Below are 23249 nucleotides of genomic sequence, written 5' to 3'. Positions count from 1 at the left end.
CGGAAGCGCATTTTTGAATAATAGAATTATGTTTTCTAGTTCATTTATTGATCCTTTAGGTCGAAATTTCTTGGACCTTGGGCAGTTCTGGAGTGTTCTTATACCAGGCTGGTACTGGTCGGACGCTTTCGGCTATTAGCTGGGTTCATGTCACCCTTGTGGTGCTGATCAATCTTGTCAGATTCTAAATATCTCTTGGCCTATTGCTATGGACTCCAGGCTCTAATGCTATTGAAGTATAAGGCCTACTGTTTAAATACAACCCCACTGATTGATGGGTTGTGAGTGCCGATCTAAGGTTGGCTGTTTCGGGCTACTCGCCTGGGATATGGTTTTGCCTTTGCAGATGTTGTTATGGTTCTTTCAGGTCCCTGGGGACTCAGAACCGTCATTTCCATTCCTTTGGAGTTGAGAGATGTGAGTGACCTATATGGTCTGGTGTTCCGAGTGGTGAACGAATTGCATCTTCACTCGAGGTTCTCCGTATGCTGACTTTTAGCCCATTAAGCATTTTCTTGCGGTGGCAAAGTCTCCTTCCTTCCCGCCTTGGGCAGATTATCTGGTCTGGAAGCATGGGCATGGCCTTCTTCCTCTGCTCAGAGTTCTAAGAGGTGGTGTGCAGGGGTTCCCTGCCTTCTGTGGGGAGCTGCGGGGCTCCAGCTTTACCCTGTGAAAAAAGGGTTTTCTTTTTGGAAGACCGATCCTACAATGATCTCTGGCTGTTGTCTCTTCCATCTTTTACCCTTGGTCTGACCTCAGTCTTTGACATTCGGGTGTTTCTACGTCCTCATTGCAACTCTAGCCTTAGGCTTACCATTGAAGAATCATGGTTGGTCTTAGACGGTCGCCCTTTTGGGGTCAGGTAGTTGGCCATTTATCCTTGATGTTCCATTGGGACTTCGTGGAGGGTGCCTTATGTCTAACTCTCTGGGATGACGAGCAAGATCAAGGGTTCTCATTCACCTTTGGGTGTTGGTTGCTACCTTGCCAGCATGTGTAACACGTGTTATCGCTTGTCTACGATATTTTCCTTGCGATCCAAGTACACTGAGTGCAGATTTCTTCAACTCTTCAGGAGCTCTTTCAGACTCCTGGGTTTGAGGCTGTTGCTGGATTGCCAAGTGTACAGACTTTAGATGGTGTCTCTCCCTAGATGAGGGGTGGACGGATTGGTATCACCTTAGGTGTTGCGGTCCTGGGTACCTCTCTCAGAGGGGACGGGGCTTTGTTATGGGGCAGATGCCTATCTGCCTGTAGCTTAGGCTCTAGGTCTTCCTGACAGGTCCCTACTGGTCTTCTGGCTCATTTGATGTTACTGTAGACTTCAGGTGTCTTCAACTGGGTTGGAGATATGGCCGAGGAAGCTTGCCCCTATGGTAGGGTGTTTTCCGTGGCTTTTTCCCTTCTCTTCTAGAGCGAGGGTGGGGTTCTCCTGGTTTGGAGTTACCTTAGCATTTGTGGTGTCCAGCATCGACTTAGTGGTAAACTATGTTTCTTTGGAAGCTGTAGGTCAAGAGCTCATCTCCAGCTATGGTTATGTACTTTTCATCTGGCAAGTCCTAAAATTATCCTTGCCTAACGCAGCTTTATATGGCAATCTGTGGGTCCTGTTTTTCCTGCCGGTAGGGATCTTTTCCCTTCTTGCATTTTCAGAATCCTGGAAAGGGGGATGCAATATAGTGACTGGTCCCTCCGTTTCTGCAGCGTAAGGCAGAGGGTTTGATCCCTTTTGGGGCTCCTGCTGGATGTTGGATTCTGATATATAGATGTCTGGGGTCTGAGGGCCCTCTTACCTTGGGAAGTGTTCCTTTTGGGGAAGACAGCAGTGTAGGGGGTCTCGTACCCATGCACAATGCCTATCTGAATCATGGTAGAATGCCATTTGTAGTAGCAGTCAGAGGCCTATCCGGGGGTTTTGTTCCTCGTTGACCCTTCCTTTCTCTTCCAGAGGTCTGGAACTCTTGTCTTCAGTCTTTAACTAGCTTTGGGCTGGGACCATTACCCTGGATGGAAGTTCGGGATCTGTTACCTATGTAGTGTTGACCGTTTTTCTTCCAGAGTTGGTCCTCCCCTTTGGTGGGAGAACTTTTGATGTCCTTCCCTTTTATACTGGCGTCTGGTTCTGGGAGGGGACGCTCATGGAGCCTGGTCTTCGAAGAGCTTTTGGAAGGTCAACAGTTCAAAACCAGCTACAGCTACTTGAAAATTGAAGGTGTGTTAGCAGGCTTACAACGTCTTTCAGTGGCTGGGGTTCGCAATGGCTGAGTCAGCTTTCCTACCTAGTAGCTGGTCATTGAGAGTTCCTGTTCAGAAAGTTTGGTGTTCTCTTGGAGAGCTCCTTCCTAGCTGCTGGGATAGTTATCCTTTTGCCGCTGTCTCTGCTGGCCTAGCCTGCAGGTTTCGTTTTGATATAAGGCATCAGGGAACTCTTGTTTTTCTGGAGTACCTTAGGATATGTGACTGGATCAGGGATAAGAGGGTGTCCCTCGAGTCCTTTGTGACTTGTTTTCCCTGTGTATGGATCTCTTTTTTATTCAGGCCTTGTGTTTCTAGGGAGTTCGTCTCCCAGGGCACTACTATCGTAAGACAACTTTGAGTTGTTCTATGCTTGTTGAGCCGTGAAGAATGATCCTTTGGATTTTTTCCTGGGAATCTGTTCTCCTTTCTGGGGGTAGATAGCAGTCCTTGTCTTTTGGCTGGTTACCTTCTTGGGAATCGTGAACCGCGGGGCTGACTCCTCAGAGGCTGTTTGGGCTCGACGGTCTCTGGGACTGAGTGGTCTCTAGTTTAACTTTGCTGGCAGTGTAACTAATGTGCAGTTACCTGGGCTTTGGGTTTTCACCCATGTCGTCTATATTTTTATAGGGTGTCGGGTAATTTCAGGCTTTGGTGCCTTTCATAGGGGCCGCATTTTGTACCCACCCGTTGTCTGCATTCAGTGTCCTCTAGCTTGGGTATTGTTTTCCCAAAAGTAGTGAATGCAGATGTGGACTCTTCCCGTTTAAGAAGAAAAACATAAATTATGCTTACCTGATAATTTTCTTTTCTTATGACGGGAAGAGTCCATCCCGTCCGTGTTTTTATCTATGAGGTGGCGGTAATTTTTTGTTCTTCTGGCACCTTTTTTCACCCTGATATTTCTCCTACTGTTCCTTGTTCCCTTGCCAGAATGACTGGGGGATGAGGGAAGTGTGGGAGGTATTTAAGCCTTTGGCTGGGGTGTCTTTGCCTCCTCCTAGTGGCCAGGTTCTGTATTTCCCAAAAGTAATGAATGCAGCTGTGGACTCTTCCCGTCAGAAGAAAAGAAAATTATCAGGTAAGCATAATTTACGTCCCCTCAAAATAACTCAACACACAGCCTATTAATATCTAAACCATTGGCAACAAAAGTGAGTACTCCCCTAAGTGGAAATGTGCAAATTGGGCCCAATTAGCCATTTTCCCTCCCCGGTGTCATGTGACTCTTTAGTGTTACAAGGTCTCAGGATTGAATGGGAAGCAGGAGTGTTAAATTTGGTGTTATCGCTCTCAAACTCTTTCATACTGGTCACTGGCAGTTCAACATGGCACCTCATGGCAAAGAACTCTCTGAGGATCTGAAAAAAAAGAAATGTTGCTCTACATAAATATGGCCTAGGCTATAAGAAGATTGACAAGAACCTGAAACTGAGCTGCAGCATGGGGGGCAAGACCATACAGCAGTTTCACAGGACAGGTTCCACTCAGAACAGGTCTCACCATGGTTGACCAAAGAAGTTGAGTGCACGTGCTCAGCGTTATATCCAGAAGTTGTCTTTGGGAAATATACGTATGAGTGCTGCCAGCATTGCTGCAGAGGTTGAAGGGATGGGGTAGTCAGCCTGTCAGTGCTCAGATCATACACCTCACACTGCATCAAATTGGTCTGCATGGCTGTCGTCCCAGAAGGAAGCCTGATCTAAAGATGATGCGCAAGAAAGCCCGCAAATTAAATACAATTAACTAAATTAAATACAAATACCTAAATTACAAAAACAAACACTAAATTACACAAAATAAAAAACAAATTACAAGATATTTAAACTAATTACACCTAAGCTAATAGCCCTATCAAAATAAAAATAGCCCCTAGCCTAAACTAAACTACCAATAGCCCTTAAAAGGGCCTTTTGTGGGGCATTGCCCCAAAGAAATCGGCTCTTTTACCTTAAAAAAAAATACAAACAACCCCCCAACAGTAAAACCCACCACCTACACAACCAACCCCCCAAATAAAACCCTAACTAAAGAAACCTAATCTTCCCATTGCCCTGAAAAGGGCATTTGTATGGGCATTGCCCTTAAAAGGGCATTTAGCTCTATTGCAGCCTAAACCCTAACCTAAAAATAAGACCCACCCAATAAACCCTTAAAAAAACCTAACACTAACACCTGAAGATCCACTTACAGTTTTGAAGAGCCGACATCCATCCTCAACGAAGCGGCAAGAAGTCCTCAACGAAGCCGGGAGAAGTCTTCATCCAAGCCGGGAGAAGTGGTCCTCCAGACGGGCAGAAGTCTTCATCCAGACGGCATCTTCTATCTTCATCCGTCCGGCGCAGAGCGGGTCCATCTTCAAGACATCCGGCGCAGAGCATCCTGTTCCAATCAGCCAATAGAATGCAAGCTCAATCCTATTGGCTGATTGCATCAGCCAATAGGATTTTTTGAACCTTAATTCCGATTGGCTGATAGAATTCTTCCAATGAAGTCTTCTTCCCGAATGAATGTTTCTTTAAGTGACGTCATCCAAGATGGTGTCCCTTAGATTCCAATTGGCTGATAGAATGCTATCAGCCAATCGGAATTAAGGTTGAAAAAATCCTATTGGCTGATGCAATGAGCCAATATGATTGAACTTCAATCCTATTGGCTGATCCAATCAGCCAATAGGATTGAGCTCGCATTCTATTGGCTGATTGGAACAAGATGCTCCGCGCCGGATGTCTTGAAGATAGACCCGCTCTGCGCCGGATGGATGAAGATAGAAGATGCCATCTGGATGAAGACTTCTGCCCGTCTGGAGGACCACTTCTTCCGGCTTGGATGAAGACTTCTCCCGGCTTTGTTGAGGACTTCTTGTCGCTTCGTTGAGGACTTCTCTCTCTTCGTTGAGGATGGATGTCGGCTCTTCAAAACTGTAAGTGGATCTTCAGGGGTTAGTGTTAGTTTTTTTTAAGGGTTTATTGGGTGGGTTTTATTTTTAGGTTAGGCTTTGGGCCGCAATAGAGCTAAATGCCCCTTTAAGGGCAATGCCCATACAAATGCCCTTTTCAGGGCAATAGGGAGATTAGTTTTTTTTAGTTAGGGTTTTATTTGGGGGGTTGGTTGTGTGGGTGGTGGATTTTACTGTTGGGGGGGGTTGTTTGTATTTTTTTTTCAGGTAAAAGAGCTGATTTATTTGGGACAATGCCCCGCAAAAGGCCCTTTCAAGGGCTATTGGTAGTTTAGTTTAGGCTAGGGGTTTTTTATTTTGGGGAGGGCTTTTTTATTTTGATAGGGCTATTAGATTATGTGTAATTAGTTTAAATATCTTGTAATTTGTTTTTTATTTTGTGTAATTTAGTGTTTGTTTGTTTTTTGTAATTTAGGTATTTGTATTTAATTTAGGTGATTTATTTAATTGTAATGTAAGGTTAGGTGTTAGTGTAACTCAGGTTAGGTTTTATTTTACAGGTAAATTTGTATTTATTTTAGCTAGGTAGTTAGTAAATAGTTAATAACTATTTAGTAACTCGTCTACCTAGTTAAAATAAATACAAACTTGCCTGTAAAATAAAAATAAGCCCTAAGCTAGCTACAATGTAACTATTAGTTATATTGTAGCTATCTTAGGGTTTATTTTATAGGTAAGTATTTAGTTTTAAATAGGAATTATTTAGGTAATGATAGTAGGTTTTATTTAGATTTATTTTAATTATATTTAAGTTAGGGGGTGTTAGGGTTAGACTTAGGTTTAGGGGTTAATAAATTTAGTATAGTGGCGGCGATGTTGGAGGCAGCAGATTAAGGGTTAATAAGTATAATGTAGGTGTCTGCAATGTTGGGAGCGGCAGATTAGGGGTTAATACATATAATGTAGGTGTTGGCGATGTTGGGGGCAGCATATTAGGTTTTAATAAGTGTAAGATTAGGGGTGTTTACACTCAGGGTTCATGTTAGGGTGTTAGGTGTAAACATAAATTTAGTTTCCCCATAGGAATCAATGGGGCTGCGTTACAGAGCTTTACGCTGCTTTATTGCAGGTGTTAGACTTTTTTTCAGCCGGCTCTCCCCATTGATGTCTATGGGGAAATTGTGCACAAGCACGTACAACCAGCTCACCGCTGACTTAAGCAGCGCTGGTATTGGAGTGCGGTATGGAGCTCAATTTTGTTCTACACTTACTTCTTGCCTTTTAACGCCGGGTTTCTGAAAACCTGTAATACCAGCGATGTAGGGAAATGAGCGGTGACAATAACGTGCAAGTTAGTACCGCACCCCTCATAACACAAAACTCGTAATCTAGCCGTCTGTCAAATAGTACTTTATTGCATGCAAATTTGAAATTGGGACTTATTTGCAGATTTAAATTTTTGCAAATGTAGCAAATTACCCACTTAAAGGGACAGTAAACCTAAAAAATAATGTTATATAATTCTGCACATAGTGCAGAATTATATAACATTATTTAGGTGCTATAGCTATAAAACCCTTTTTTCACTTTTAATATTTAAAAAACATACCGCTTTTACAGACCCGCTCTCTGCTCTCTGCTGAGCGGGTCTGTTTTTTTTAGTCAGCGCATCGGGCCAGCTGTATAGTCACAGCCCGGCCCGACCGCGCCATAGCATTAAGTGAAGCTCGCTCCTGCTGTGAGACAGAGCAGGAGCGAGCTGCACTTAGTCCTATGGCGCGGTCGGGCCGGGCTGTGACTATACAGCTGGCCCGATGCGCTGACTAAAAAAAACAGACCCGCTCAGCAGAGAGCAGAGAGCGGGTCTGTAAAAGCGGTATGTTTTTTAAATATTAAAAGTGAAAAAAGGGTTTTATAGCTATAGCACCTAAATAATGTTATATAATTCTGCACTATGTGCAGAATTATATAACATTATTTTTTAGGTTTACTGTCCCTTTAAGTAAAATGAAGAGTGAGCAGTTTTTTTCGCGGGTGTTTGTGTGCGTTGGGCTTACCACTAGTATTACAAGCTGCAAATAAATGTGATCGCTTAAGCGCAGTCACAATTTTCCCCATGATTGATTACCGCTTCCTCAGAGCTCTGGTTAACTGTTTCATGAAACTAAAAAGTGTCCCAATACACATCAAAAATACATTATAATTTACAGTTACACTCATAATAACACTATCTGATAAACAAATATTGCACACAAAAGTTATAAGGGCTTTAACATATAAAAACATACATGAACATGTCCAAATATGTATATGTATGACAAATACCAATATCTATGTCTATATATGTGTACATATGTAGACACATAATACATATGCACAAATTTGAACCCTTTGCGGTTAAGTAGATAACTACGTATTTACTGTAAATATTTCACATTCCAATATTATGCACATAGCAGGATTATGTTCTATCTGTATATATCGATATATATATATATAGAGTGAGATATATATATAGATATAGCTATATAGATATTATATTGTACCAAAAAAAAATCATATATATATAAAAATATTTATTTATGAATAAATAGAACATATTTTTGTTTGTGAAGAACATTGGAATGTGAAATATTCGTATTTTCATGTCGGGTTAGTGAACATGAGAAAAAGTGATCGGGTTTGTGCTCGAGTAGGGCGTTAGTTTTTTTTTTTTTTACACTTTTTTTTCACACTTTTTTTTCTCCATTGGGGGAATTATAGAACGCACACACAATATTTTAAGTTTGTTTTTTAACCCGCAAGAGTGAAAACAGCTTACTTACTTTCAACTCATAATACCAACACAACCCGACTTGCACAAAAAACGTACTTATGGCGCAGTTATCACTTGTTATTTAGCGCTCCACATGTAATCTGGCCCTTAAAAGTAATAGTGGGTTGATGTTTTGTGACCACTGCCATGGTCAAAGTCACTGTAAAACATGCTGTGTGTTTTATAAGTAACACTGGTGATTTTGCAACTGTTGGTGATCACAAGGTATCTAAGCTATATTTACAGATGACTAATAACTACTAAGTGACTCATATATTTGTGAAGCGTTCAGAGTCTATTGAATGATCTGTATTACCATGGGGACTGATTGGTGATAATAACTCTCTCCAAATTGTAATTTTTAATTATGTGAAAAAAGAACTCCTTCCAAGGCAAGTTAAACTGGAATGGAGCTTAAGGAAATAAAATGCAAGTAAAGCCAGCTATACTTGCTTTTTATTTCCTTAAGCTCCATTCCAGTCGACCTTTTGCTAGGTATTTCTCACCTTATTTTATTTTTATTTTATTTTTATTTCTTTTTTTTTTTTGTCCGTCTTGATATCTTTATGACCCATAAAATATATTGAGGATACTCAGGTTCCAAATCCTCATATTCGGCCAAATAGATCTTAAAGAGTCTTTTAAATGTATTTATCACATGTTTCAGATAGAGAATACAATTTTTTTTAATTGTTCTTTATTAACCAACATAGATGGCAGGTTATACAATGATGCAGACTTAATTCGTAACATTATGAAAAGGAAACAATTATCATCTTCTAAAGGTTCGACTCAAATAACAAGGAAATAAAGAAAAAGAGAGCGAAAAGAAAAAGCAGGTTATATTAAATATCCACTAACCGACAATTTTCCTCAAAAAGAGGAGTGAGAAAAAAAATATATATATTTTCCTTTGAGTCTACAAATAAAAGGAGACATTCTTGCCATAAACCATCTTATATTGGGGTTTTCTGTTTGAGGTAAAAAGAAGAAGGAAAAGAAGAAAAAAGAAGAGAGAGAGAAAAGAAAAAAAAAAAAAAGAAGAAGGGAAGGGAAAAACGCAATTCTCCCGTCTCCCCCCAGCAGTCCATCTACCATATACCCAGCAGTACTAGTTCTGAATTTTGAAAAGGGAAGATCATATATTCTCTCTCGCTTTCAGGGAGTGACAATATATACTGACCATTTGTTAAAGAAATTCCTTATGTCCTCTTCATTATTAATATCTGTGTCTTTTTGTTCTAATAAACATTGTTTTTTCAAACAATTCTGAATTTCCGCCACACTTGGTACAGAACGCATTTTCCATTTTTTACATATTAAATATCTAGTGGCTAAGATAGAAATAGATATCATTTTGTCATTAGGATGACGTTTGTTTAAATCATCCATACATAATATCACCTGAAATAATGTAAGAGTTATAGGTAGCGTTTTAAGTATCCTATTCAACCAATATTCTAATTTGCGCCATGTGTTCCTCACTTTTGGACAGAACCAAAACATATGTTCTATGTCAGCTGCTGGGAGAGAACATTTAGGACATTTATTAAAGCTCGAGTTGTGCACCCTAAGACCCTTTTCCTGGGTGAAATATGCCCTGTGGAGTAACTTGAGATGTGCTTCCCGCCATGTAGCAGAGAGCGTTGTCCTAGCCACCTTAGCTATGGAATGTTGCAAGGTTTTGGGGTCAACCCTATTCTTTGCTGACAGTGAGGTCCATGCTGAAACTATTCTTGCCAAGTTAAGGTTACCCCTGCCGACACCTAATAGGTGATATCCCACAGAAATAGACATACGATCGGCCTTCATGAGTATAAGCCAATTTTCAAGTTTGCCTAGTTCCCAACTCCAGCCCTCTTCTCTAATTAGTTCAGATAAAAAATGCCTTATCTGTAAGTAAGCGAAGAAGTCTTTATTAGGCAGGTTAAATTCCCTTTTTAATGTTTCAAATGTTTTAATACTTTTTCTATCTCTGTCTATCAGGAGTGCCAGTTAATTTAACCCATTCTTGTGCCATCTACTAAAGACTTCAGAATGTAACCCAGGTTGGAATTTTGGGTTCCCTATCAGGGGTAGGTAGTACGAAATCTTGGACTTAATTGAAAGAGTTTTTACAATCCTCCACCATGCCCTGATAGGGTTGTAGATTACTTTTAATCTTTTAATTTCTGACGGTAGCTCCTTGGGAGAGGAATGTAAAAGAGCTAAAGGGAGGTAGGGACTACATATATTTATCTCAAGACGGTTATTTAAAATATAGTCTTTCGTCAGAATCCAGCCAGCTGCTGTTCATGCCAGAAAGCTAAGGTTGTACGCTCTAATGTCTGGGAATGCTAACCCTCCAAACTCACGTGGGAGGGAGAGTTTATTAAGAGATATCCGTGATCTTTTCCCCTGCCAGAGAAATTGTCTAAATAGGCCATTAATCATCCGTACATCCCTTTCCAAAAGAATTACTGGAACATTCTGAAGTATGTATAGTAATTTCGGAAGGAGGATCATTTTAACTAGTGCCACTCGTCCCGAGATTGAGAGTGGTAGGCTCTGCCATGTTTTAAGTTTTTTCCTTAAATTGTCTAACAACTGGGGGAATATTATAATCATATAAATTGTCAGAGTTCACTGGGATACTTATACCTAAATATTTAAATGAGTCTATAACTGTTTTAAATGGATTTTCCAGATAAGAGTCACTTTTCTTACAGATCAAAAAAATTTCTCATTTAGCTGCGTTTATTTTATACCCTGAAAAGGTACCGAACTGGTCAATTATCTGTATAAGTTTTGGGATATTAAGTTTAGTATTGGATAAATACAGCAACACGTTGTCTGCATATAGGCCTATTTTCATCTCATGATTTGAAATTTTTATTCCCTCCAAGCTTTGTCTTATCATAATTGCTAAGGGTTCAATTGCAACATCAAACAGAAGAGGGGAGAGGGGACAGCTCTGGCGCGTTCCTCTTTCCAAGGTTATTGGTGAAGATACAGTTCCATTAATTATCAAACTTGTAGCTGAATTTTTATAGAGACTCTCCACAAAGTCAGGGAGTTTGCCCTTGATTCCAAACTTCAGTAAAGATGTGTTAAGATGTTTAAATGTAACAGAGTCAAACGCTTTTTCTGCATCAATAGAGAGGATTGCCATGTCCGGCGCCTCAGGCTCTTCCCCTCTCCCCTCCCTGCTCAGAGAGACTTTTTTCAAAATACTCCAGTGTGGCCAGTAGTTCCCTAATTTTAGCAGATGAATTTCGTTTATTTAGAAAGCCAGCTTGGTCTGGATGGATTACTAATGGTAAAATTGATTGTAATCTGAATGCTAAAATAGATGTTAGAATCTTATAATCTGAGTTGAGCAGGGCTATTGGTCTATAAGATTCTTTAAACCTTGGGTCCTTCCCTGCCTTAAGAATTAGAGTCGTATAAGAAGAAGAAAATGAAGCAGAAACTGGTTTACTATTAATATAAAAGTCATTATATAGATTTGTTAAATACGGAGAGATTTCTTCAGATAATATTTTATAAAATTCACTAGGTAATCCATCCGGGCCAGCCGCCTTATTAATAGGTAATTTAGAAATTGCCTGAATTACTTCTTGTAAAGATATAGGAGAATTAAGAGTACTATTAGAGTCCTCAGTTATTGAGGGGCTGACTATCTTGTTCCAAAAATCTACAGATTTATCCTGATCATAACCTTTACAAGAGTATATCCCTTGATAATATTCCACTAATGCAGATACGATTTTGTCAGGGTTTGAAATTAGCTCATCCCTTTCCAGGAGTTCTTCAAAACGAGATTTTTTTTTTCATTATTAACCAGCCTAGACATCATCTTTCCAGACTTGTTCCCAAATCTGTAAAGCTTAGCCTGAATTTTTATTTCTTTTTGAGTTTGCTGGGACAGCACAAATGTATCCCTGGCTTCTTTAGCCTGGACATACTTCGCCCAGTTTGAGGCATTCTTATGCAACAAAAATGTATTGTATGAATTGGATAATGCCTTATTTATTTCTTTTTCTCTTAACTTCAGTTTCTTGGTTAGGGTTATATTATAAGCTAAGATTTCTCCTCTGAGAACCGCTTTAGCGGTATCCCATAGTAATTCTGGGCGTTCAATATATTCAGAATTAAATCGTATAAATTCCTCAAACTTAGACCTGAGACGAGTTTTAAATTTCATATCTGTCGCTAAATAATATGGGAAGAAAAAACGCAGAGTTTTGGGTCGTGGGTATTTAAGCTGGATATCCAGGGTAATAGGGGCATGGTCTGATAATAATATGGGGGTTATTCTTGCTTGCACCGTAAGGGATCCTAGATGCTCATCTATAAGAAATAGATCTATTCGTGACAGGGTCTTGTGTGCTTTTGAGAGACAAGTAAATCCCTGGGTATCAGGATTCTGAAGTCGCCAAATATCGCGCAGTGATAAATTTTGCTCTATTTTCTTAAACATTTTAAATTCTAGGTTATCTTTTTTATGTTTTTTCTGTTTCTTAATTTCTCTACACCTATCGAGCGGGCATTGCGGCGCCATGTTAAAATCACCTCCGATAATTATGTGCCCCTGACTATACAGAAGAAGTTTGGATTGCATACTATCCGAGAATTCTGGATCGAATACATTAGGACCATAGACATTACATATTGTATAGATTTCCCGAGCAATTCTTACTTTTAGCAGAACATACCCCCCCTCCGGATCGGACTCAGAGTGCACAATCTCAAGCTGAATCTTTTTCCCGATTAGAATAGCAACTCCCCTTTTCTTACCCATACTTGGCGTGTAGAACACTTCTTTAACCCACGAGGCTCTGAGTTTAAGAGATTCAACTGAGTTAAGGTGTGTTTCCTGAATAGAGAATACAATTTTAAACAGCTTTCTAATTTACTTCTTTTATCTAATCTGTTTCATTCTCTTTGTATCATATGTTGAAGGAGCAGCAATGCACTAATGGTTTATGACTGAACACATGGGTGAGCCAATCACAATCGATATATATATGCAGCCACCAATCAACAGCTAGAACCTAGGTTCTCTGCTGCTCCTGAGCTTGCCTAGATAAACTTTTCAGCAAAGGATAACAAGAGAAGGAAGCAAATTTAATAGTAGAATTAAATTGGAAAGTTGTTTAAAATTGTAGTCTCTATCTGAACCATGAAAGAAAAAATTTGGGTTTCATGTCCCTTTAAGTCACTTAACTAAAATAAAGAGTTAGCGGATATACATTTATATTAACTTTACATAGTTTTAAGCTCATACAGTAGCTTGTACTTTTTTTATCTGGCTGGTGGTAATCACTAGGTATACAGTGACCAGTGACAGGACTGTTGCTCATTAAGTGTCTCCTAAGAAGCAAAAGTCAAAGTGGGTTGATGACTCAGGGCCATTTTTTGGGTAAAGTTACTGTAAAACGTGTGGTATGTTTTATAAGTTTCATTAGTGAGTTAATGGTGATCACAAAGTGTCTGATATATATTTAATAATAGCTGCTAAGTGATCGTTTGGCTGGTGATTTTTCAGAGATTAAAGGGACAGTCAAGTCCAAAATAAACTTTCATGATTCAAATAGGGCATGTAATTTTAAACAACTTTCCAATTTACTTTTATCACTAATTTTGCGTTGTTCTTTTCATATTCTTAGTTGAAAGCTAAACCTAGGTAGGCTCACAGTTTGGTTTTTTTAAGTTTTTCACCACTAGAGGGTGTTAGTTCATGTGTGTCCTATAGATAACATTGAGCTCATGCACCTGAAGTTACCTGGGAGCCAGCACTGATTGGCTAAACTGCAAGTCTGTCAAAAGAACTGAAATAAGTGGGCAGTTTGCAGAGGCTTAGATACAAGGTAGTTACAGAGGTAAAACGTGTATGATTATAACTGTGTTGGTTATGCGAAACTGGGGAATGGGTAATAAAGGGATTATCTCTCTTTTTAAACAACAAAAATTCTGGTGTTTACTGTCCCTTTAATGAATGGTCTTGACTATGGAGGGACTGTAGATCACTAAGTGACCAAAGACCACTGAATCACCAGTAATCACTTGGGTTGTCTACTTTAAACATATTTATAGCCTAGATCAGTATTCTGGGTTGCCTAATGCAAAATATTTACTTGTGTGGTTTTAGCTGAATCAGAGGATGCTATTGTGCACATTTTTAGATTTTTATTCTACAGTTAGAAAGCTCCAGGTTTTAGGGGAACGTGATAATATGTTATATACTTTTTTTGGTAAATGTATCATTTCTTAATTCTGGGAATAAATAGCTAATTGAAACTGTTATCCACTGAAAACTCTTATGACAAAAAATATAGGTTTAATCTGTAAATAAATAAAAAACAAAGGCTTTGTTTGTTTAAATGAAGTGATAGCAAACATGCTAAAAATTCTCCGGTCCTTTGAATAAGTTTTTCCCAGTCCTTAAGTGGTTAAAAGGACATAAAACCAACATTTTTTTCTTTCATGATTCAGATAGAGCATGTAATTTTAAACATCTTTCCAATGTACTCCTTTTATCTAATTCTTTTGTTATCTTGGTATCCTTTGTTAATTTGTGGCTGCACATACAGTATATGCCTCATGGTATTGGCTCATCCATGTGTATTGATGTTTCTTTAACAAAGGATGCCAAGAGAATGAAGAAAATGAAATAATAGACGTAAATTGGAAAGTTATTTAAAATGGTATTCCCTCTCTAAATCGTGAAAAAACTATTTGGGGTTCTATGTCCCGTTAAATGTCCGAAGTGTTTTTACAATACCAGATGGAATAACTAAAATGACTCCACATATGTGGAGTCATTGACATCAACCTTATTCGGTTGATGTCAATGACTCCACATATGTGGAGTAATTTTAGTCATTCACTATTTAGTGTCACATCTGTTGAAGGACTCTGCCTTTTACTGCTACCTGTTAGGTGATCTCTGTCAAAAACTGTTCATGATGCGACAGTGTTGGTTTAGAGCATAAATGATGGTTTTATAAATTCATTAAAGTCTCTCATATATTAATTTTTCCCTGTATTTGTGTTTCTCTCTAGATGAAGCTGCTGAACCTCTACATCAAACGGGCACAGGCAGGATCTGGAGCAGATTATTCAACAGCAGATTATTCTGGTCAAAGCTAGTGACGCCCATGTTGTTTTTGGTTCTCTTTTATTCTCTCATTGTTCCAGATCTTTTAAGAAAATTAAGAATGTTTTAACAGTGAACCCCTATTTACATAATCTCATATTTTCATTAGATTTCACTTTCCTAAACAGAGAAACTACCTGGTGGCCTGCATGTGACTTTTGCAATATCTAGAGGTCAGCAGTCTGTTTAACTTATTAAAAATGCAATTAATTCATTCCTATGCACACTTGTGTCTCTTCTTGGAAAAAAAATATATTATTCAAAAAGTTAAATTTGGTGTTGAAGTTATTTCACTTCTCAGTTCTGTCTAAACTATATTTAGCTATAATATGAAACTGATGCTCTAAAAGGCATGGAGTGAGACCTGATTATTCTTAAGGAATTAATTCTGAAAACTATGTGCAGTCCATACAAAAGGTGCGCCTTTTCTTAAGGAAGGTACTTTAGGACCCGATTCTCTAAAGCTCTCTGGTCTGTTAAGATTATTTATGAATTAATGTTAGTACTTCGAGGACCCTAAAAGAAATTTAGAAATGCAAATTTTAGCTTGATGTGCAGTTTTGTGGATATAAGTCTAAAAAACAAAAATGAAGATTTTACAGGAATTCTCCTGATGCAGAGTTTTTGATCATCAGTCAAAAAGAAGGAGCAATTCTTTTACTCAGGAAATGAGTTTGCAGGAGGGCTGATATTGGTTGGTTGTGATTATTTGTAAACCTCCACATCAATGTAAAATATTTTTTTTTTTTTTATTAAAAGTCTTGTGCCAAGGTTATATCTGGAGTATCGGAACAAGATACTTAAAAAAAGAGGACTTTTGCCATTACTGAGTAAATAGTGAATGACCAAGCCTGGTGACTAAATTAACTGGACCTAAGTTTGAGGTAAATTTCAAATTCTGTTGAAATGGACGAATGCCAATGGTTTTAGATGTGCCCCTGCAAAGTTCAAAACAGTTTTGGATTACTTTGTTGCACCAAATAAAAAATAATGTAGTTCTACATTCTTCAGTGGAGAACTTCACAGTTAGGGTGCTGTATTTTAACACTAAATGTCTGTATGAGTATAAGATATATATTTTAAGAAGCTATTCCTATGCCAAATATATTTTCAGACTGCGTCTTTTCTGAGACGAGCAACTATGCACATGTGGCTTCTATAGAGAATAGAGCGAGCTACATCAGAGATGTATATAAATAAATGATAAACTGAAAATAATGGTGATGACGTAACGCACAAAAAAATAATTTCTCCAACATTGGTGTGTCCGGTCCACGGCGTCATCCATAACTTGTGGGAATATTCTCTTCCCCAACAGGAAATGGCAAAGAGCACAGCAAAAGCTGTCCATATAGTCCCTCCTAGGCTCCGCCCACCCCAGTCATTCTCTTTGCCGTTGCACAGGCAACATCTCCACGGAGATGGTGAAGAGTATGTGGTGTTTATTTAAAGAGACAGGCATTCTTACATTGTGTAGAAGACCTGTTAAAATGGGAGTGATACACCCAGTTCCAACCGTGGAACAAGGAATGGGGTTTTACTCAAAAATTCAAGGAACTACCCCCAAGGGGAAGGTTCCACATGTCTCACTTATCTTCAGTTCCCAAAAAAGAGGGAACTTTCAGACCAATTCTGGATTTAAAGATCCTAAACAAATTTCTCAGAGTGCCATCGTTCAAAATGGAAACCATTCGAACGATTTTACCTACAATCCAGGAGGGTCAATTTATGACTACCATGGATCTAAAGGATGCGTATCTACATATTCCTATCCACAAAGATCATCATCAGTTCCTAAGGTTCGCCTTTCTGGACAAACATTACCAGTTTGTGGCTCTCCCATTCGGGCTAGCCACTGCTCCAAGGATTTTCACAAAGGTACTCGGGTCCCTTCTAGCGGTTCTAAGACCAAGGGGCATTGCAGTGGCACCTTACTTGGACGACATTCTGATACAAGCGTCGTCTCTTTCAAAGGCAAAGGCTCACACAGACATCGTTCTGGCCTTTCTCAGATCTCACGGATGGAAAGTGAACATAGACAAAAGTTCCCTGTCTCCGTCGACAAGAGTTCCTTTCTTGGGGACAATAATAGATTCTTTAGAAATGAAGATTTTCCTGACAGATGTCAGAAAGTCAAAACTTCTAAACGCTTGTCAAGTTCTTTATTCTGTTCCACGTCCTTCCATAGCTCAGTGCATGGAAGTAGTAGGGTTGATGGTTGCAGCAATGGACATAGTTCCTTTTGCGCGAATTCATCTAAGACCATTACAACTGTGCATGCTGAAACAGTGGAATGGGGACTATACAGACTTGTCTCCAGTGATTCAAGTAGATCAGAAGACCAGAGACTCACTCCGTTGGTGGCTAACCCAGTACCACCTGTCCCAGGGAATGAGTTTCCGCAGACCAGAGTGGGTCATCGTCACGACCGACGCCAGTCTAGTGGGCTGGGGCGCGGTCTGGGACTCCCTGAAAGCTCAGGGGTTATGGTCTCGGGAAGACTCTCTTCTCCCGATAAACATTCTGGAACTGAGAGCGATATTCAATTCTCTCAGGGCTTGGCCTCAACTAGCAAAGGCCAGATTCATAAGATTCCAATCAGACAACATGACGTCTGTTGCTTACATCAACCATCAGGGGGGAACAAGGAGTTCCCTGGCGATGAGAGAAGTGACCAAAATCATAAAATGGGCGGAGGATCACTCCTGCCACCTATCTGCCATCCACATCCCAGGAGTGGAAAACTGGGAGGCGGATTATCTGAGTCGTCAGACATTCCATCCGGGGGAGTGGGAACTCCACCCGGAGATCTTTGCCCAGTTGACTCAATTATGGGGCATTCCAGACATGGATCTGATGGCGTCTCGTCAGAACTTCAAGGTTCCTTGCTACGGGTCCAGATCCATGGGTCCCAAGGTGACTCTAGTGGATGCATTAGTAGCGCATTGGACCTTCAACCTAGCTTATGTGTTTCCACCGTTTCCTCTCATTCCCAGGCTGGTAGCCAGGATCAAGCAGGAGAGGGCCTCAGTGATCTTGATAGCTCCTGCGTGGCCACGTAGGACTTGGTATGCAGACCTGGTGAATATGTCATCGGCTCCATCATGGAAGCTACCTTTGAGACAGGATCTTCTAGTACAAGGTCCATTCGAACATCCAAATCTAGTTTCCCTTCAGCTAATGGCTTGGAAATTGAACGCTTGATTTTATCTAAGCGTGGGTTTTCGGATTGTGTAATAGATACTCTGATACAAGCCAGAAAACCTGTAACTAGGAAGATTTACCATAAAATATGGAAAAGATATATCTGTTGGTGTGAATCCAAGGGATTCTCGTGGAGTAAGATCAAAATTCCTAGGATCCTTTCCTTTCTCCAAGACGGTTTGGATAAGGGATTATCAGCGAGTTCTCTAAAGGGACTGATTTCTGTCTTATTACACAAACGACTGGCAGCTGTGCCTGATGTTCAAGCTTTTGTTCAGGCTTTGGTCAGGATCAAGCCTGTTTACAGACCTTTGACTCCTCCCTGGAGTCTGAATTTAGTTCTTTCAGTTCTTCAAGGGGTTCCGTTTGAACCTCTACATTCAATAGATATCAAGATGTTATCTTGGAAAGTTCTGTTTTTGGTTGCTATTTCTTCTGCTAGAAGAGTTTCTGAGTTATCTGCTTTGCAGTGTAATCCGCCCTATCTGGTGTTCCATTCAGATAAGGTTGTTTTGCGTACTAAACCTGGTTTCCTTCCAAAGGTTGTTTCCAACAAGAATATTAACCAGGAAATAGTTGTACCTTCTTTGTGTTTGAATCCAGTTTCAAACAAGGAACGTTTGTTACACAATTTAGATGTAGTTCGTGCTTTAAAGTTCTATTTAGAAGCAACAAAGGATTTCAGACAAACGTCTTCTCTGTTTGTCGTTTATTCTGGCAAGAGGAGAGCTCAAAAAGCTACTGCTACCTCTCTTTCCTTTTGGCTGAAAAGCATCATCCGATTGGCTTACGAGACTGCCGGACGGCAGCCTCCTGAACGCATCACAGCTCACTCTACTAGGGCTGTGGCTTCCACATGGGCCTTCAAGAACGAGGCTTCTGTTGATCAGATATGTAAGACAGTGACTTGGTCTTCCCTGCACACTTTTGCCAAATTCTACAAATTTGATACTTTTGCTTCTTCGGAGGCTATTTTTGGGAGAAAGGTTTTGCAAGCCGTGGTGCCTTCCGTTTAGGCAACCTGATTGGCTCCCTCCCTTCATCTTTGTCCTAAAGCTTTGGTATTGGTTCCCAAAAGTTATGGATGACGCCGTGGACCGGACACACCAATGTTGGAGAAAACAGAATTTATGCTTACCTGATAAATTACTTTCTCCAACGGTGTGTCCGGTCCACGGCCCGCCCTGTTTTTTTAATCAGGTTTGATGAATTGCTTTCTTTAACTACAGTCACCACAGCACCCTATAGTTTCTCCTGTTTTTTTCTCCTGTCTGTCGGTCGAATGACTGGGGTGGGCGGAGCCTAGGAGGGACTATATGGACAGCTTTTGCTGTGCTCTTTGCCATTTCCTGTTGGGGAAGAGAATATTCCCACAAGTTATGGATGACGCCTTGGACCGGACACACCGTTGAAGAAAGTAATTTATCAGGTAAGCATAAATTCTGTTTTTACACTTTAAAAAAAGAAAAACAAAGGGTAAATTGGAAAAGCCCAGAAAATCCTGAATAATGGAATATGCATATAGACTAAACAATACAATAGTTTGGAAAGGTCCCAATTTTAGAAATCTGTAATGCTTAGAAATTACACAACCCTTGTTCACTGTTGTGTTTATAATGACAATCATTGCAATAATGGGCAGTACAATATCAATGGAAAAAAATCTTGATAAAATGATTTAGGTTAGGTGTTTAGTGATTTTGCTTGAGACCTTTTTCAACTTAAAGGGACAGTATACACTCATTTTCATATAACACTACTATAAAGAATAAGATGCACAGATACTGATATAAAAATTCAGTATAAAATGGTTTAAAAACTTACTTAGAAGCTTTCAGTTTAGCTCTGTTGAAAAGGCAGCTGGAAAGCCCATTGCAAGTGGGAAATAAGACACTCCCCCCTCCCCCTTCTTTTGCATATGAAAAGATCCTTTACACAAACAGGAGCAAGCTGGAGAAGGTAGCCAACGGTATTCAAATAAAACCTTGGGGCTTGGTTAGGAGTCTGAAAATCAAAGCAATGTTATTTAAAAATAAGCAAAATTATACATTTTTAAAAAAAAAAAAAAAACTTTATGGGCTTTATAAATAGATCATCTACAAAACATCTATGCAAAGAAAATATGAGTGTATAATGGCCCTTTAAAGGGACATGAAACCCAAAATGTTTTTTTTTTTTTTTTTAATTCTTTATTTACAACTAACAATGCCTTACATAGTATACAAAACAGGATTTTTCATCTGTATGGGGAACGAAAAAAAAAGAAGACAAGCAAAAAATTAAGTATGTACTTTTCCCCATTGTTAACTTTAACCTGTATACATTGTTAGAATTTTATATTTTATCGAGAGGAAAATAGGGAAAGAAGGGGGAGGGGGAGGAGAAAAAAAAGAGAGAGAGAGAAGAAAAAGAACGAAAAAGAAAAGAAAGAAAAAAAATGATCAGTTTACCATATCCCAAGCAAAACCAGATCAGAGTTTCGAAAAGGATACATTAAAAATTCAATTTCGTTAGAAGGAAGTGTTTTTATAAATTCTGACCACTTGAGAAAAATCCAGTTATATCCTGTTCATTGTTTATATTGGTATCAATTGTCTTTAGACAATTTTTGATTTCCAGTATGCTACGGACTATTCGCATTTTCCATTTTTTGAAAATAAGATATCTGGCTGCCAGTATAGTCATATTAATAATTTTAGTGTTATCTCGGTTGTTCTCCGAGTTAAGACAAAGAAAAACTATGTTCACTGATGTCAGAACCAAGAAGGGTTTATTCAACATTTTGCAAAGCCAAAATTCAGTTTTAAGCCAGAAATTTCTCATTTTTGGGCAAGCCCATATCATGTGCAGAAGGTTTGCCGAGGGAAAAGAGCATTTAGGGCATACGTTAAAATTGACATTTCCGTATTTGAACCCCTTTTCTGGCGTGTAATACACCATATATAATAATTTTAAATGAGACTCCCTCCAGGTAGAAGAGAGAGTTACTCGCCGGGCTTCTTGGATTGAAAGATGTGGTAACTTAGGATCTAACTCCTGTGTTAATAGTGCAGCCCATTTAATACAAATGTTATCCAAATTTATTGTACCTGTGTCTGAGACCAGGGTATTGTAGTAAGGGGAAATTGATATATGGCCATTCTTAGCTAATACAAGCCAGTTTTCAATCATTCCTATTGACCAATTCCATCCATGGTCCGTTGTAAGTTTTTGAGCATAGTGTCTCGCTTGTAGGTATGCAAAAAAATTTCTATGTGGAAGATTAAATTTATGGCGGAGAGAGTCAAAAGTATATATATATATATATATATATATATATATACACATTGGAGAGCCCCTTATTTTTCCATTTTAGAAAAGTTATTGAGTTAACTCCAGCTTGAAATTGAGGATTCCCCAAGAATGGAATATACTTCGAAGCACGATGTTCAATAGCTAACCAACTACATAACTTTTTCCATGCTATTATTGGATTATATATGGATCTTAATTTCTTTATTCTAGATGGAATGGAGCTAGGATCGGAGTGAATAAGGGACGCAGGAGAAAAGGGACTCGTTATATTTTTTTTCAAGGTTATTCATAACATAGTCTTTTGAAGATAACCAATAATTATTATACGAGCCAGAAAGACATAGTTATAAGCCCTAAGATTAGGTAAAGCCAGACCACCATATCTTATGGGGTAAGCAAGTTTTAAAAACGAAATTCTGGGTCTCCTATTTTGCCATATAAATGATCGCAAGAGAAAATTGCAAAGCGATAGATCTTTCTTTGTTAAAGACAGAGGTATATTCTGAATAATATAAAGTAATTTAGGAAGAAGGATCATCTTATATGCTGCTATACATCCAGATAATGAGAGATGTAAATTATGCCAGTTTTTAAGAGTATTTTTAATTTTATCTATGATTGGGGTGATGTTCAATGAGTACCAAGTATCAAGGTTGGAAGATACCATTATTCCTAAGTATCTGAATGAGCCCTGGACTATGGAAAAAGGTATTTTTGTATAAGAGTCCCTTACCTGCTTAATCCAAAGAAGTTCTGATTTTGTAATATTAACCTTGTATCCAGAAAAGGATCCAAACTGTTGCAGGATTAAAAGAAGTCTAGGTATATTTGCATTTGTATTGACCATGTATATCAAGATGTCATCTGCATATAACGCAATCTTTAACTCATGTGTACCTACCCTTATTCCCTCAAGTTGCTGTCTAATTGTTATAGCAAGTGGTTCAATAGCAATGTTAAAAAGAAGCGGAGAGAGAGGGCACCCTTGCCTAGTTCCTTTGTGCAGTCTTATATCGTGGGAAAGGAGCCCATTAACTACCATCCTTGTAGAAGCATTTTGACAAAGATTTGCAACAAATTTGATAAAATTTCCTTTCAGACCAAATTGTTCTAGAGTGAATAGTAAATGATCATGATAAACCGAGTCAAAGGCCTTCTCTGCATCTATAGCTAAGATTGCCATGTCTGTGTTAGGCCCTTTTATAATATGATCTGACCCCTCACTTGCCCTAAGATAGTCTATGGCGAGAAAAAGTTCTTTTATCTTAGCAGAGGAATTTCTATTCTTCATGAATCCAACTTGGTCCGAGTTAATAATAGAAGATAAAGAAGATTGAAGCCGTTGAGCTATAATAGAGGTTAACAATTTGTAATCTGAGTTCATAAGGGCAATAGGCCTATAAGATTCCTTCATGGCTTGATCTTTCCCTTTTTTTAATAACAACGTCGTAACAGATGCTAGGAAACTCACTGTGGGCTCATTACCTTGTATATATATGTGATTAAATAAAGCAGTTAAACTAGGTGTTATGGTCGTAGATATTATTTTATATAATTCGTTTGGAAGTGCATCTGGACCAAATGCTTTGTTATAAGGTGATTTTTGAATTATGTTAGCTACTTCCAACTCAGTTATGGGAGAATACAATTCTTCAAGTGTA

At 38.9% G+C, this 23249-nt stretch overlaps 1 protein-coding gene across 1 annotated transcript in view; it reads left to right on the top strand.

Moving 5' to 3' along the window:
• The window catches only part of LOC128661553 (CLIP-associating protein 2-like), an 898219-nt gene extending 882857 nt beyond the window's left edge, over positions 1-15362 (top strand). The window contains exon 29 of the mRNA XM_053715796.1: positions 14997-15362. Coding sequence (XP_053571771.1) covers positions 14997-15083 — 87 coding nt within the window. The 3' untranslated portion in view covers positions 15084-15362. The remainder of the gene's footprint in view (positions 1-14996) is intronic.
• Positions 15363-23249: the final 7887 nt, after the last annotated feature.

The sequence above is a fragment of the Bombina bombina genome, chromosome 5 (genome assembly GCF_027579735.1).
Source record: "Bombina bombina isolate aBomBom1 chromosome 5, aBomBom1.pri, whole genome shotgun sequence".
In the NCBI taxonomy this organism is placed as follows: Eukaryota; Metazoa; Chordata; class Amphibia; order Anura; family Bombinatoridae; genus Bombina; species Bombina bombina.
Note: the sequence above shows the minus strand (reverse complement) of the source record. Positions and strands in the feature narration are given on the sequence as shown.